The sequence below is a fragment of the Octopus sinensis genome, unplaced genomic scaffold, assembly GCF_006345805.1.
Source record: "Octopus sinensis unplaced genomic scaffold, ASM634580v1 Contig09277, whole genome shotgun sequence".
NCBI classification, from domain to species: Eukaryota; Metazoa; Mollusca; class Cephalopoda; order Octopoda; family Octopodidae; genus Octopus; species Octopus sinensis.
Genome location: NW_021831752.1, coordinates 207,255 through 222,741, shown reverse-complemented (window position 1 = coordinate 222,741; position 15,487 = coordinate 207,255). Strand labels below are relative to the sequence as shown.

Below are 15,487 nucleotides of genomic sequence, written 5' to 3'. Positions count from 1 at the left end.
TATCTTTTTCGCAATAATAGCAACTTTTAATTTTTAACAATTTTTTTCAATACTTGACTTTTTTTCCGCTTTACTTTTTTTCCATTTTTGAAATTATTCCCTTATAAATTTCGAAATTTAGCGCAAAACGGAAAAAAAGTCAAGTCCGTAATTTCGTTAACGAACTTGACTTATTTTCCGTCTTAAAATAATCGCTTTTCCTAAATCAATTTAAGAACTTCAAAGTAATAATAAAAGTGGCCTGACTTACACCCCTCGACAATAAATATTGGTGAATCTTCAACTTACTTCATTCATACAAAGATGATTTAATTTTTTCTTCAGATATATTTTAAAATCTGATAAAATTGATAAAAATTAATTTAATTATTTAAATTTTGAAATTTTGTCTAAGAAATTTGGAAAAACAACGACTTTCATTGGCATAAAATTTGGTTATTGTGAGATTAATATGTAGAATAACCTCCTTTTGCCGAATAGATCTTCCAACACCTTTTTTCATTGACTCTCAACTAATTTTTCAAGTGTTTTTGATGGAATAGAATTCCAAATATCTAATAGATTTTCCTTCAGTGCCTGAATGTTCTCATTTTTTCTTTGCCTAATTTGAACCTTCATATAAGCCCACAAATGCTTTATCGGATTTAAATCCGGAGATTGCGAAGGCCATTCTAATTTTTTAATATGTTTTTCGCAAAAATATGAATAATCATTTTGATGGGATGGCTGGGGTGAAAAATATAGTCAACAATCTTCATTTTTTGTGCAGAATATGGCAAATTATTTGTCAAAATAGATTGATATTTTGCAGCATTAAGCGTCTTGTCTATAAATACCAAATCGCCTACCCCATGATAGAAAAAACAACCCCACACCATGATTTTCCCTAATTTTTTATTACATCACAATTTACCTTTTCAAATTTGACAGTTGGAGTAATATTTTAGGATTTATTTATTTTAAATTTTTTCTATACACAATTTTTCTTTTTTGGGTCGTTAATAATTAAAAAATACATTCATCAGGAAAGATTATTGATCCAAATAATGGTCTAAAATTTAAAGAATTTTTTGAATCTGGAAACCATGTGTTTTTTTGTTAGAAGTGGTTTTTTCTTTGCAATTCTTCCGAAAATTCCATTTTTATTTAAATTTCGTATTATGGTTCGAGACGAGACACGTGTTCCAGAAAACTTTTATATTTCATTAGAGAGTTCAGAAGCAGTTAAAGATGAATTTTCCTCTGATGTGCGTACCAAATGATTAATTTGCACATTATTCAAAATTGATAGTCTTCCAGAACCATGTTGGCGGTCATATGATCCAGTTTTATTGTATTTCTTGATAAAATTTACGACTGTTGAATATGAAACACCGGTTTCTTTAGAAATTTTATATATGACATATTTAAGGTCGTATAGCGCAATTATTTTCCCTTTCATAAACGAATCGAGAGTATTATATCTAAAAATATTTTTTTATTAAGATCAATCTCTAAATACTAGCATAATTTGACGGTTAAAATTTTATAACCAATTTTTATGTCACTAACCTAATTGCCGACATGCTTTAAATTTCTTGCAATATTAAAATTAAATCTATTTTAATTATAAATACAAAATAAATATTATTTTAGAAGATCTAAAGGATCTTAAAGTATGAATTTATTCGTTTTTAAATGAAAAAAAGCAGGAAAGATTAAATAACCAATTTTTTGTCGAGGGGTGTATTTGCTTAATCTTACGCCTTGATCTTAAATATTATGCATATTGTATCTTAAATATTATGGATGCCGCAAAAATAAGTGACAAAATGGAGATAATATCATCTAACAAAGGAGGAAAAAAAATTTGTTTCAAAGGTTATATGTATACAAGGCACTCGACAACAAAAAATTATATAATTTTTAATTGTGTTAAAAAGTCTTCGCAAGGATGCAGAGGAAGCTTAAGAACAGATCATAACTTTGAGTTTCCTAAAGAAGGAACCTCTCACAATCACGAATTAGACGAAACTCAAATAAAACTGACGAAGTTGTGCAACAAGGCAAAACTTTTGCAAAAAAGAGCCAAGAGAATCCCTTACAAATCTATTCAAATGTTGTTTCTCAATGTGATACATCATCCAGAATTATTCTCCCTTCTGCAGATTCTTTCAAGCGAACAATAAGAAATCAACGCTTGTCTCTACATATTCCAAAAAATATTCTAGATCTAGAAGATATTCCATCATTTTTAACTTCAACTCTTGGTCCGGATTCAGAAAACTTTTTAATTTATGATAATCAAAGAAGAAACGATAGACTTTTAATATTCAGCACCAATACTAATTTAACGTTATTGGCAAATTCCAAAGTATGGTATATGGATGGAAATTTCTCTATGGCACCATGCATATTCAAGCAATATATTTTATCAGAATTGAGTTCAATTCCAGTCCAATTACAGTTATTTATGGAATACTAGCTCGGCAGCTCGCTTCGCTCACCGCGACCTAGCTCCTGCGGAGGGCCTGTTTCATCAAACAACTATAAGTTTATGTAGATGTATAAAACTACCTGGTTTAATGTAACCCTATTCTATCGCCTGTTGATAAACGATGTTTGTCGTCCGTCCTTCCTTGGCATATATGAATAAATTTTCTCTTCTGCCTACCCTCGAGCATCCCACATACAGCTGTCCATGTGAAAAGCACTCACTCTCTAAAAATAACCCAACTACCTTTAATGACTGTCCCTGGGCCTTGTTTATTGTCATTGCAAACTTTTTTTTTCATTTTTTGTGGTCTATTTTTTATTTAATTTTTTTTTTCATTTTTCCTTTGTAATTTCCTTTTTTTTCTTTTTTTATTTTTTTGTTTTTTACTGGCGGAAATGGGGCAGGGGGAGATGCGGCAGGCAAGAAAGCGACACACAAAAAAGATTTAATTAATTACCTTATTAAGCTGACCGTTTTTTCTTCAGCTTCGTTTTTCCTCCTTCGGTTATCTATTTAAAAAATTATTTTTGAATAATAAAAAAGTTTAGGAAAAGAGGCATACCGAAAATAAATTCTATCTTTACGAAAAACTCAAGTAAATAGTTAATATTTTTACGCAAATTCTTCTGATTGCGCTGTCAATTGGTGGTAAATTGTGTTAATGGTTGTGCTAATGTGGTTTCAACTATCAAAGTGTTTTTCAAAATCTGTTAATTGCACACTCTATTCAAGGTCGTGCGTCATTGGTGGTAAATTGTGTTAATGATTGTGCTAATGTGGTTTCAACTATCAAAGTGGTTTTTCAAAATCTGTTAATTGCACACTCTATTCAAAGTCGTGCAATCTGTGATTGCACATTCTGTCAAAGTCAAATATGATAATAGCTTTAATTTGATTCATGGTCGATAATGATATATGCATTAATTTTAAAGAGAAAAACATAGGATGAATTGAATTTCTTTATCGCGAATAATTGGGAGTTCATCATTGTTAATATTCTCGCTGTCGTTTTCATCAAGGATATTCTTAATACGTGAGATTTTTGCCTTGAAGGTTTTAATGGACCTCATCATGAATGTCGAGGACATTCGCGTTGTTCATTTTAATCAAAATGCAGAAAATAATTTTTTGATTTTTTGGGGGGAAGGTTTTAAGGACTTCATCATGTAAGTCGAGGACATTGTAGTTGTTCATTTTAACCAAAATGCAGAAAATTTTTTTTAATTTTTTTTGGGAGGGAAGGTTTTAAGGACTTCATCATGTAAGTCGAGGACATTGTAGTTGTTCATTTTAACCAAAATGCAGAAAATTTTTTTTTAATTTTTTTTGGGAGGGAAGGTTTTAAGGACTTCATCATGTAAGTCGAGGACATGTAGTTGTTCATTTTAACCAAAATGCAGAAAATTTTTTTTTAATTTTTTTTGGGAGGGAAGGTTTTAAGGACTTCATCATGTAAGTCGAGGACATTGTAGTTGTTCATTTTAACCAAAATGCAGAAAATTTTTTTTTTATTTTTTTGGGAGGGAAGGTTTTAAGGACTTCATCATGTAAGTCGAGGACATTGTAGTTGTTCATTTTAACCAAAATGCAGAAAATTTTTTTTAATTTTTTTTGGGAGGGAGGTTTTAAGGACTTCATCATGTAAGTCGAGGACATTGTAGTTGTTCATTTTAACCAAAATGCAGAAAATTTTTTTTTAATTTTTTTTGGGAGGGAAGGTTTTAAGGACTTCATCATGTAAGTCGAGGACATTGTAGTTGTTCATTTTAACCAAAATGCAGAATTTTTTTTTTAATTTTTTTTTGGAGGGAAGGTTTTAAGGACTTCATCATGTAAGTCGAGGACATTGTAGTTGTTCATTTTAACCAAAATGCAGAAAATTTTTTTTTAATTTTTTTTGGGAGGGAAGGTTTTAAGGACTTCATCATGTAAGTCGAGGACATTGTAGTTGTTCATTTTAACCAAAATGCAGAAAATTTTTTTTTAATTTTTTTGGGGGGAAGGTTTTAAGGACTTCATCATGTAAGTCGAGGACATTGTAGTTGTTCATTTTAACCAAAATGCAGAAAATTTTTTTTTAATTTTTTTGGGGGGAAGGTTTTAAGGACTTCATCATGTAAGTCGAGGACATTGTAGTTGTTCATTTTAACCAAAATGCAGAAAATTTTTTTTTAATTTTTTTTGGGGGGAAGGTTTTAAGGACTTCATCATGTAAGTCGAGGACATTGTAGTTGTTCATTTTAACCAAAATGCAGAAAATTTTTTTTTTATTTTTTTGGGGGGAAGGTTTTAAGGACCTCATCATGTAAGTCGAGGACATCGTATTGCCAATTTGAAGTTGGTGTGCACACACAGACAGACAGACAGACAGACACACAGACAGACAGACAGACAGACACACACCATACCATTTTATTATTAAGATTACCTTCTAAATCAAGAAAGATTTACGAAGAATTTTTTGAGACTATTCAAAATGCAATTCATAATTTGAATTTGGAATTTTGTCTTGAAACTATTATGGCAGACTTTGAAGATTCGGTATTTCGAGCTGTCCTTGCAGTATTTGGGAGACGAATACATATTAGAGGATGTTTTATCATCTAAGGCAGTCAACCTGGAGAAAAATTCAAGAATTGCATTAGTAAAAGAATATAAAGAAAATATTAACTTCAACATTTTTTGCGCTATGATAGACGCTCTTGCGTTTTTGCCCATTCAAGATCTGGAAGAAGGAATAGATTCCTAATAGATAATATACCAAAAGATGTTCCAGATTCAAAATATATAGTAGATTATTTTGATCGAACATATGTTCGTGGTTATTATCGTTGCTTAAATAAACAAGAAAACCCTTTATCTGTTAGAATACAGCACATTTCTCCATTGTTCCCTCCAATTTTATGGAATGTGTATGAAGCCACGCTCAATAATGATCAAAGAACAAACAACTATTGTGAAGGATGGAACAATAAATTATACAATTTGACGGGATATCGTCATCCATCGATATGGAATATTATATCTTCTTTTCAAAAAGAAGAAAAAATGACGAAAACAATTATTGACCAGGATTCCATCGGAAGAAAAATTACGACAAGAAAAAACAAGAGTACACTCGATCGACAACAAAGGCTGCTAAATATGTCTGGATCGCCAAACACAGAAAAAAGACAATAGGAGAAACCCTACAAGCAATTGCATGGAATATTAAATATTCTTTTGATTCGAATTAAATAATCCTTTCATCACGTTTAATAAAAATCTTTTTTAAATATTTAAAAATTTTTAAAAATAAAGAAAATCTGGACTACTCTAAGAATTTTTGTAAAATTTATGTGATTTATTTTCCGGAAGAAATGAAACAGAATAGATAAAACAAAGGAAGCGAACTATTTCGGCAGGCGAGAAGCTAACGCGAACGAAAAAAAGTTTGCGCATACAATTGCAAGTGATATCAGTTTTAAAAAACCGATATTCTGAACCAAGCTTTTAAAATTTATTTTCACAACGTGTTGCTTAGCTGTGGCAGAACATTTAAATGAAATTACAGTCCGTAATTTCGTTAACGAACTTGACTTTTTTTCCGTTTTGCGCTAAATTTCGAAAATTTATAAGGGAATAATTTCAAAAATGGAAAAAAGTAAAGCGGAAAAAAAGTCAAGTATTGAAAAAAATTGTTAAAAATTAAAAGTTGCTATTATTGCGAAAAAGATACAATATAAAGTAAACAAAGACGACTTGACTTTTTTTCCACTTGACTTTTTTTCCGCTTACGGACTTGACTTTTTTTCCACTTGACGTTTTTTCCGCTTGACTTTCTTTCCGCATACCGAAAAAAGCAACTCAATGCAGAACAAAGAGTAGCGCAAAAGATTTTGTGAAAAGCTGCTTGGTTATCAAGCAATGGAAATTCCGATTCTTTTTATAGACAAATCCAACTTTAATTTACACATAGCAAGAAAACAAGGGAGGTCGAAAAAGGGGCATCGTTGTAATAAACGTGCAGCTTCATCTAAAGGAGCTAACATTCATGTTATCGGTTGCATCGGTACAAAAGGGGTAATACACTTTGAAATACGAAGAGGATCCTTTAATAAACAAACTGCGTATGATTGGATTAAAGCATGCTTTAAAAAAGCATATGAAGTTTATCTAAGTCCAGTAGTTTTAATAATTGACTTGAAAATCCCATATTTAATTTAGAAAATTCCACTTTGAACTTGGAAATCCCATATTGAATTTGGAAAGGTATAGACTAATTTTATAAAGGAATCGTTTTGACAGGCGAAAGATGCACTCGGCAGGTTTTGGTGAGAATGGAGAAAATATGAAAATGTCTGATAAAAAGAGTACACTAATAAGCAGTAAAATGCCTCCAGAACTAAATGCATAAACTAACACCGTATCCAAATAAAGGTTCATTTGATCTTTGCAGCGGTATTAAAGTAACATCCGATGTATACTGCTTACTTTAATTTATTATTTAATTCATAACTTTGAATTATTCAGTAGGAATTGAAAAATATTTGAAAAATCAGAGATTTTATTCTGAATCGGTTTTTAAATTGATTGAGTTTCTTAAATTGGATAATTGGGATCATAAATATCAGAACTCCACGTTCTCTTGTGATGTCCAAACCTTTGTTTCTCGAACCAATCATCTTTCATAAATATCTTGATTTTGTGTGGTCCTTAGCTGCTTAAATCAACTTTTTAGAATTATATTTTATTAATATAATATTTGTTGTTAAAAAGGTTAGTATTCGTTCATTAATAAATAAAATTTTTCTAGAATCTTCTAAACTTGCACGTTGCATGTCTGCTTGGGTAGAGAAAGATGGAATTTATTGGTCAAAAACATACCTTCAAAAAAATTTATCTGGCCTCAGCTATGAAAGCGAATCCCGTAATATTCAATGTCTAATCACCGTCAGTAAAATGCACAATCACTTCTTGTGATGAAATGCAAGGTGAAGCATTTGTCAACCACCACAAGGGAGTCACACGCTACTACTACGACTTGGATATCACTCTATCCTGGACAGGTTTGGCCAAATCTGACTATTTCCAGCCGTGATCAACAAAAACGAGTTCAGTGGAACTTTAAGAATTACAAATTTCTCTCAAGATCAAGATATAAAGAATATTAAAGTAATTTATTTTGTTGATTTAGCCAGCTTAAACCGACGTGTTATTCCCCTAATTGCCAGCCGGTGTTGGATGAACTTTCCAAAGGCAAAATGTCCACAATGATAACTGATAAATTGATAGAATATGAGTCCAAATTCCAATCAGGTTTATTGTGAATTATTTATGCTGTATTTTAGACTTTCTGGTTGAAAAAGATGGAAAACGACTGGTCGAAGCAGCGAAAATGTCGTCTGTGGGGGAAACTGAGGTATTTGAGGGTAGTTTGGACTTTCGGTGTTCTCCCCACGACTTGTTTCGTCTTTTTACTGAGAACGAGGTTTCTTAAGCAAAGAGTAGTTTTAAGATGCTGAATATTCTTACTGGAGGTAGTGTCGTATTTGAGGGGAAGAGAATTCATTTGTTTGATAAAAGTGTGACGTGGGTTGTAAAGGACGGGACGGATGGGGATAAAATGGAGATTGACTGGAGAGGTGGAAAGTGGCCGAATGACTACTTCTCCACTGCTTATTTGGCTGTGGTGGATAACCGATCTTATTCTCAACTCAATATTAGACAAATTGGAATTCCTGTCGATTTTTATGATGCAGTGGATAATTTTTGGAACCGTTTTTTTAAGGATTGCGTCACACGTAGTTTTGGATGGTAATTTATGACATGTTTCTGATTCGTTTTTCTGTTCCTTAATACTTGTTGTGCATATAAGTTACTCGAACAACATTGTTGGCACAAAAATGATTATGCAATGTAAAGCTTTTCATCACGACGACGTTTCTGGACAAATGTGCCCGGCTTGACTTGGGCGTCCGGGTGGTTCAACAATTCGAGAGGACAGGTCGACACTTTGCTCTCCAAAATCAATTCTTTGAGATCGTAGAAAACTTCATTATCCTCCTGCGTAAGAAATGTGACTGCCTTTCCTGATTTGCCGGCCCTTCCAGTCCTTCCAATGCGGTGGATGTAGTCTATACATAACATAACCACGTTCTGCCTTCTATGGACTTGGCCATGTCATAGTTAATGACCATGGAGACATCCTTCACGTCGATTCCTCGGCCGGCCACATCCGTCGCCACAAGGATCTCCTTATTCCCCGCCTTGATGCAATTGAGTGCGTGATCTCTCTGTTCCTGCCCTTTGCCTCCGTGGAGAGTGATGGCACTATACTTGCCAATACTCAACCAGACAAACCCCCATTTTTTCAAGTCCCTTGCAGAGAATGTCAGCACCCTTCTTTTGGTTGACAAAAATAATGATCGGGGCGACAAAATCAGTTCGTAAAATATACAGCAGTTTATCCCTCGGAATGTACACAACCAATACTGTTTCTTCTTCTCACTCAGCATAAACACAATCTGTTCCACTCGTTCCGTTGGCTTCCCAATACTCCCAATATACACCACCGCCGGCTGTCGGAGATATTTCTGTGCTATCCTCTCAATGGCCGGGGACATTGTGGCAGTAAACATGGAAGTCTGGAATATCACAACACCAAACCTGTCTATATTTGTTTTTATTGTGAAACGAGAAGCGTCCAGTTGTGTCCAGACACTCCCCTTCCGGCTTCAAGTTGTTCTTTGGCATACAATTCAAAATCTCAGTCACATCCGGCTCAAACCCCATGTCTATCATCCGGTCAGCCTCGTCCATCACAATGTACGTACATCTCTCCAACACCAAATAACGACTCTTCAAAACATCCAGCATTCGCCCGGGCGTGGCAATGACTACTTCACAGCCCTTCCTAAGCTGGACTCCCTGCGAGTCACGACTGAGCCCTCCAATGAGGGACACCACTTTTATTCCCAATGGAGTCCCAAATCTCAATGTCTCTTCTTCTATTTGCTGGGCCAATTCTCTCGTCGGGGCCAGAATTAGAGCATATGGCCCCTTCTCGTTATCAGATTCCCTTCAAATATACAAATACAACAAAACCGGTCAAGACGGGGCAGAAAGTCCAGCCAAATAAGCAAAGGCACTAAAAATGCCAATGTCTTTCCACTTCCCGTCTCCGCAATGCCAATAACGTCTCGATTGTCCACCCCAATTGGAATCGTCTGTCTCTGAATTGCCGTGGGGGCCTTATAGCCCAAATCACTGATTATATTTCTAATCGCCGACGGAAAATCAGCCTCCTCCCAATTCCGCAGAGGGTGGGGAATTCGTCCTCCTTTGGTGACAATGTTGAAGTCTTCCTTGAGGATCCTCCAGTCACGTGCAGTCATTTCAGTCAGCTTCTTCTCACTCCAATGCCTCTCGTCCCATGTAGCTCGTTTCTCTCGTTCTTCCTGCTTCTTTACACGTTTTCTTTCCTGATCAAGTTCCACATTTGTCCGCCGTTTGGCCACCAAATCGTTATAGAATTTGGACGTTTGGGTTTTTTGGGTCTGAAATAAAAACACGGAAAATCACTTTGGGGTCAATTCCGGCCAAAGTTCCCCTTCCTAAGAAATGGATTGGATGTATGTCCTTGTAGATTGGATTGTGGTCCTTCGAGGTGTCTTCACTGTTGTCCCATTCGAAATAAAATTTTTTATCCCCCGATTTTCGGATTGAGGTTTGTTTTTGACGTCTTCCGAGGTACCTTTCCTTGATTTTGAGGACAAAAAACAACTCGAATTGCCTCAATTTCTCCCTGATCGACTGCACTGTCTATTTTCTGTTCAACCACTCTACAAAATGGATAGAAAGTTGTACTTTGTTCGGTCTATTCCGTATTTGGCGTCGGCTAGAAAGTCTTTCCTTCTTTTTGAGAGTTCCTCGAATCCTTGACGTTGGTTGTCCACTTCTTGGGCTCTTCTTTTTAGGGCTTCTCTTGCTCTTTCTTCTTTTGACATGAATTTTGGCTGGTGGGTAAGATTGGGGTTAATAAACTCGATTTTTGGCTTCCTCTTCGGCCTTTCTTTTGTCGATGAGTTCTTCTAGTGATAGTGGGACTCGTTTTCTGGGATATAAGGTTAAGGGGACTTTTTATTTGTGGTAGTTTTTAGGTCCTCGTCTTCACTGTCAGAAGAACTGTCATTTGATGATTTGGCTTCCAAGGAATGGTGGGATAACTAAGGGGTTTTGGTGTGAGACTTACGTTTTCGTCCTCACATACTTCTCCGTCTTCGAGGTCATTGGGTTCCTTTAAAGGTATTTGATCCATAGGGGTGACAACAAGACAACGTATTTAAATTATTTTATTTAAAATAAAACCAATGTGTTATAATTCACGTTGTTATCACAGATTTTTGTTTTAAAATAGAAGCTAATGATATTAGATTGTTCTAAAGAATTTATGATTCTTGAAAATGATGCGGTATATTGTCCACTCTCTTTGTGTAATATAAAATGCGAGAAAAGGCATTTTGTAAATTCTTATTGAACCTTACATAAACATCAAACAAGCTTCCGTAATTTTGTGAATCAACTACCCAATTCCGTTGGGTTACGTTAGTCAACTGAAATCCAACAGGTGTCCGTAATTTCTGTACGAATAAGAAACCAAAGAACTTGTGTATCAGTAAACAGGTAATCAATCAAGGACACCACGAGGATAGAAATGGGGACTCCAAAGTCACCAAGAGTCCGCCGAATCTTCAAATAACGACACCTGGACTTAATCTTTTACCGAAAAATTTCGTTTGCATCAAAATTCTCCTCCAAATAAATCGACGACTCCAATCTTATAGCGTCAAACCAAAGGCTAGCCACTAAAGATGGCAAATATGATGCCCCCAACACCAGAGCAAATCAAGGTTTCGATCACTTCTATGAAATCTTTAAACTGTGTGTTAATAATGGCCTTTTTCGTCACAACCCAGAATGTACACCAGGCATTCTCAACCTTTTTTTGTTCATCACCCCCTTAGATATTTTGCATACAATTTAAAAAATTTGTGAATTGTCCCTTTATTAATTGTTTTTTTGTATATAGCTCAAAAATCAAAATATAAAACAATAAATCAAATGTAAAAATTGAATACACATTCATTATCGAAATACATAAATTTTATTAAAAATTCGAAAATAACCTCACAAATCCCATTAAAACAGCTTTAGTATATACAATGAAACTTTCATCAATTTGTAAAGAAAACTTACTTCGTCTTTAATAAGAATTTCTTTTACATTATTACCCATTCATCAATTCTTTGACGAATCGAATAATTGCTAAGAGGTAGACTTTTAATAATTTTAGAAGCATCTTGATGCACTACATCCGATATTATTACTTCCAGTGATAGAATTATTACATTTTCTGCGATAGTATGAGAATTGAAAGTTTTTGCAATAATTTCAGCAAATTTATAAGAAGCGATCTGCGCACCCACAACTACATATAAATAAATGTTAAATAACCATCATGTACTGGCTTTGTGAATAACGATTTGATCGTTTTCTTATTTTCAAAATTGTATTTTAAAGTTTGAAAATATTTAATCGGCTTTGACATTTTATCTTTTAAATGATCCTGTAATCGTGATGGCTTCGTCGCCTCATTTGAGAAAAAATATTAAAAAATAAGACAATAAAGTTTTGTATCTACAGTACTTTGAATAAACCCATCTTTTAAATATTCGTTTTGATAATGACGACTTTTCTTATTTGAGCGAGAAGACATTTTAGATATCAAACAAGGATGTAAAAAACCGTGCTAGTTTGAATATAAAATTTAAGGATAAACACTATGTACATTTTACACGAAAGCGATGGTTGGCGAAAGAAGCCATGTTCTTCCTTTTTCAAAACAGGAATATTTTTTCCGCAAGCTTGATTTAAAATTCCCACATTGCAAAATTTCGAATAAAACAGTCGACTATTTGGCAACTTGATGAATAAAATGGTTAAGTCTGATTATACAAGGCGACATAACAAAATTGTTAATGCACGCAGATGCATTTATGAAGAAAATTTGAATTCAAAAAATTAAAAAAATTAAAATTCACTCTATTCAAAGCATAAATACCAACGATTGTGTTGAAATACGAGTTGATACTACTATTCCTACCGAATTAAAAATTCAATATAACAAGCCGGACATTTTCCTATACGACAAAAAATAAACCAGATATGGCTAATAGAGATTGGAGTGAAGTTTATGGATAATTTAAAAGCAGTTGAAAACTTGATAAATATGATATTCTCACAAGTGAATTAGAAATAATTTACAAAACCAAAATAAAAATATTTTCAATTTTGTATTAACTGGGATGCAATCGCTTCAAAGTATTTTAAAATAAATATGGATTTGATTGACATTAAAGACAATGTTCTAGCGTACATCCAATCGATTGCATTAACGAATACGCTAGAAAGTATATTCATAGAATATAAACATGATTTTGAAGACTTAATGACTAAAGCATTGATTCTCAACAAAAATTATGAAGTGTGGAACACTTATAAAGTGGAGATAATTCAAAAAAGAGAAGACATGATAACACGAATGAGGTGACAAATACTCTGAGGAAGGGCGAAATAATAGCAAGAGGATCAAGCAAGTTGATGCCCCTGTTCAGGAAGGACGAGTAAATTGAAAAATTAGAATAGAATAGAATGTCGTTTATTGATAAAAAAACAAAAACCGAAAGAAAACACGGAAAGATCGTTAACGGGGAGATTAAACGAGGCACCGAAGTGTCTCTCTCAATGCGTATCCCCAATTATAGTCTACAACTTTTCTTCAAGACCATTTGGATTGTGGGTACAGAAGATTCTTGCGAGCTTTCTAGCCTTCCGTCAAGTTATACTACATAAGCCAGTTTCAATGCAAAACGTCTTGTTTTTTTCAACTGTTCGACAAGATAGTCACTCTCCTCCATACAGTACCGACCCTCGTAGCCATATGTGAGGACTGGCTGTACACACGTTTTGTAGACGTAGATGTACGTTTCCGGATCCAATGAAACCTGGTTAAGCTTTTGAGTATTCTAACTCTTTTCTTCCTCTGTTTAAATACTTGGTCAGCGTACGAACCACAGCAGTTGACTATTACTCCGAGGTAGTGTAGATTCAAACTCTTGGAGAGATCCATATCATAACGACTCATAGCATAGACTGCACAACACGTTCCTCTTCGCATCTTTTCGGGTGCTATGGTCAAGCCCTTCTCAGCATTCCACTTCTTTAACTCGGCAATGTACGATTTCAGTCGTCTCCAAGACTGTGATATCTTTTTCGAAATATCCACAACCAGGATATTATCAGCGTAGATGACAAACTTGCCAGTACATACAGACAACAGGGGATTATCCGACAAGACGAGATTGAAAAGAAGTGGACTCAAGACAGATCCCTGCGGGACGCCCCTTTTAGTTCCACACATCCTGATAAGCGGTTCCCACAGCGAAAAAAAGATTTCCTTCCACACAAGAAGTTTTCTACCCATCGATAGTTTTTTATATCGGCTCCAATTTCATGAAACAGTCCCCTGTGGATCTTCCTTCACGGAATCGCCATTGTACGGACAAAAGCAGATTGAAAATTTTAATTAATTTAATTTTTAATTTCTTGGTTTAAATACGTTGTTTCTTTAATAAAAATTCAAATTAAATTAAGTCTCATTGTATTAATTTTAGTGATGGTTCCTCCACTTCAAAGTTCAAAAAACAAACTCAGCTGGTTTCCAATCGAGATAAAAGAGAAATCAAACAGCAGTATAATCTAAAAATCTAACCTTAAAGTAGTCAGTTCAACACCAATTTCCAAAATCAGATTCAACCAAACCGGCGATCTTCTTGCGGTTGGGGACGAGGATGGGCTGATAACTCTTTACAAAACCTACGACTCTAAAGTACCCCTTTAAAATTAGCAATATAGACATATGAAAGTCACTGGGACTTTGTTAGTCACGAATCGAGATTTGATTATCTCAAAAGTCTCAGAATTGAGCCAAAAATAAACGAAATTTGCTGGCTTCGACAGCCGAATGCCCACCGGTTTCTTTTAACGACAAATGGTTTGATTTGTCCAGTCAATTTATCAGAAAAAACAATTAAATTGTGGAAATTGTCCGATCGAGGTCCTAAACGAATTTCCCAACGAAGGACCTTCTCGAACGGCCATTTATACCACGTCCACTCCATCTCTCCCAATTCGGACATGGAGACCTTCCTTTCCGCCGACGAACTGAGAATCAACTTGTGGAACCAGGAAGTGAGCGATAAGAGCTTCAGTAAGCCAATAACACGTTTACTGTCAGATATTGTGGATTTAATGCCTGCGAATATTATGGATGTGGCAGTTGTGATTACTTGTTCTGTATTCCACCCCTCTGCTGGGAATATTTTTGTTTATGGCTGCAGTGATGGGTCGGTGAGGCTGTGTGATATGCGGAAGAAGGCCCTTTGTGATCGTCATTCTAAAAGTCTGAGCAATGAAATAGTCGTATCATAGTTGTTTAGTTTACGGAGGCAATCTCAAGGACGGGACTGCCTTGGGGGTCTACAATGAACTGTTCTGCAGGGTTTCGGACGTCAAGTTTAATGGGGACGGCAGACAGATTATAGTCCGAGATGCAATTAATATTAAAATATGGGATTTGTCCTACGAGAAAGAACCCCTCGCGGTGTATAATGTTGAGAATGCCAGTTTTTTCAACTCTATTCGGCTTTATGAGAGGGGCTGTCTTTTTGATAAGTTTGAAGTGGCATTGGCTCCTCAGGATCGGTGGTTTTATTTGTTATTTTAGGTTTATATTGACGGGGATGTATGGGGAGTGTTTCCGTGTGTTTGGGTCGCCCAGTCGAGATTTGACGTTGGGGGTTGATGGGGAAATATTTGAAGTTCCTATTTTGGAGGATTCGTTGAGTTCGGGGGGTGATTTGGACGGGTCGACCTCATCAACATGTTCCAAAATGTTTAGTCGTAAAATCG

The 15,487-nt window shown here is 34.9% G+C and overlaps 1 protein-coding gene across 1 annotated transcript; it reads right to left on the bottom strand.

Moving 5' to 3' along the window:
* Window positions 1-8,365: 8,365 nt before the first annotated feature.
* On the bottom strand, window positions 8,366-10,775 carry LOC115228057 (probable ATP-dependent RNA helicase DDX23). The gene is given in 5 exon segments (XM_036498823.1): window positions 8,366-8,617; window positions 8,620-9,126; window positions 9,128-9,536; window positions 9,590-10,014; window positions 10,710-10,775. Coding segments are annotated over 5 exon segments (1,659 nt in total).
* Between the last annotated feature and the right edge of the window lie 4,712 nt (window positions 10,776-15,487).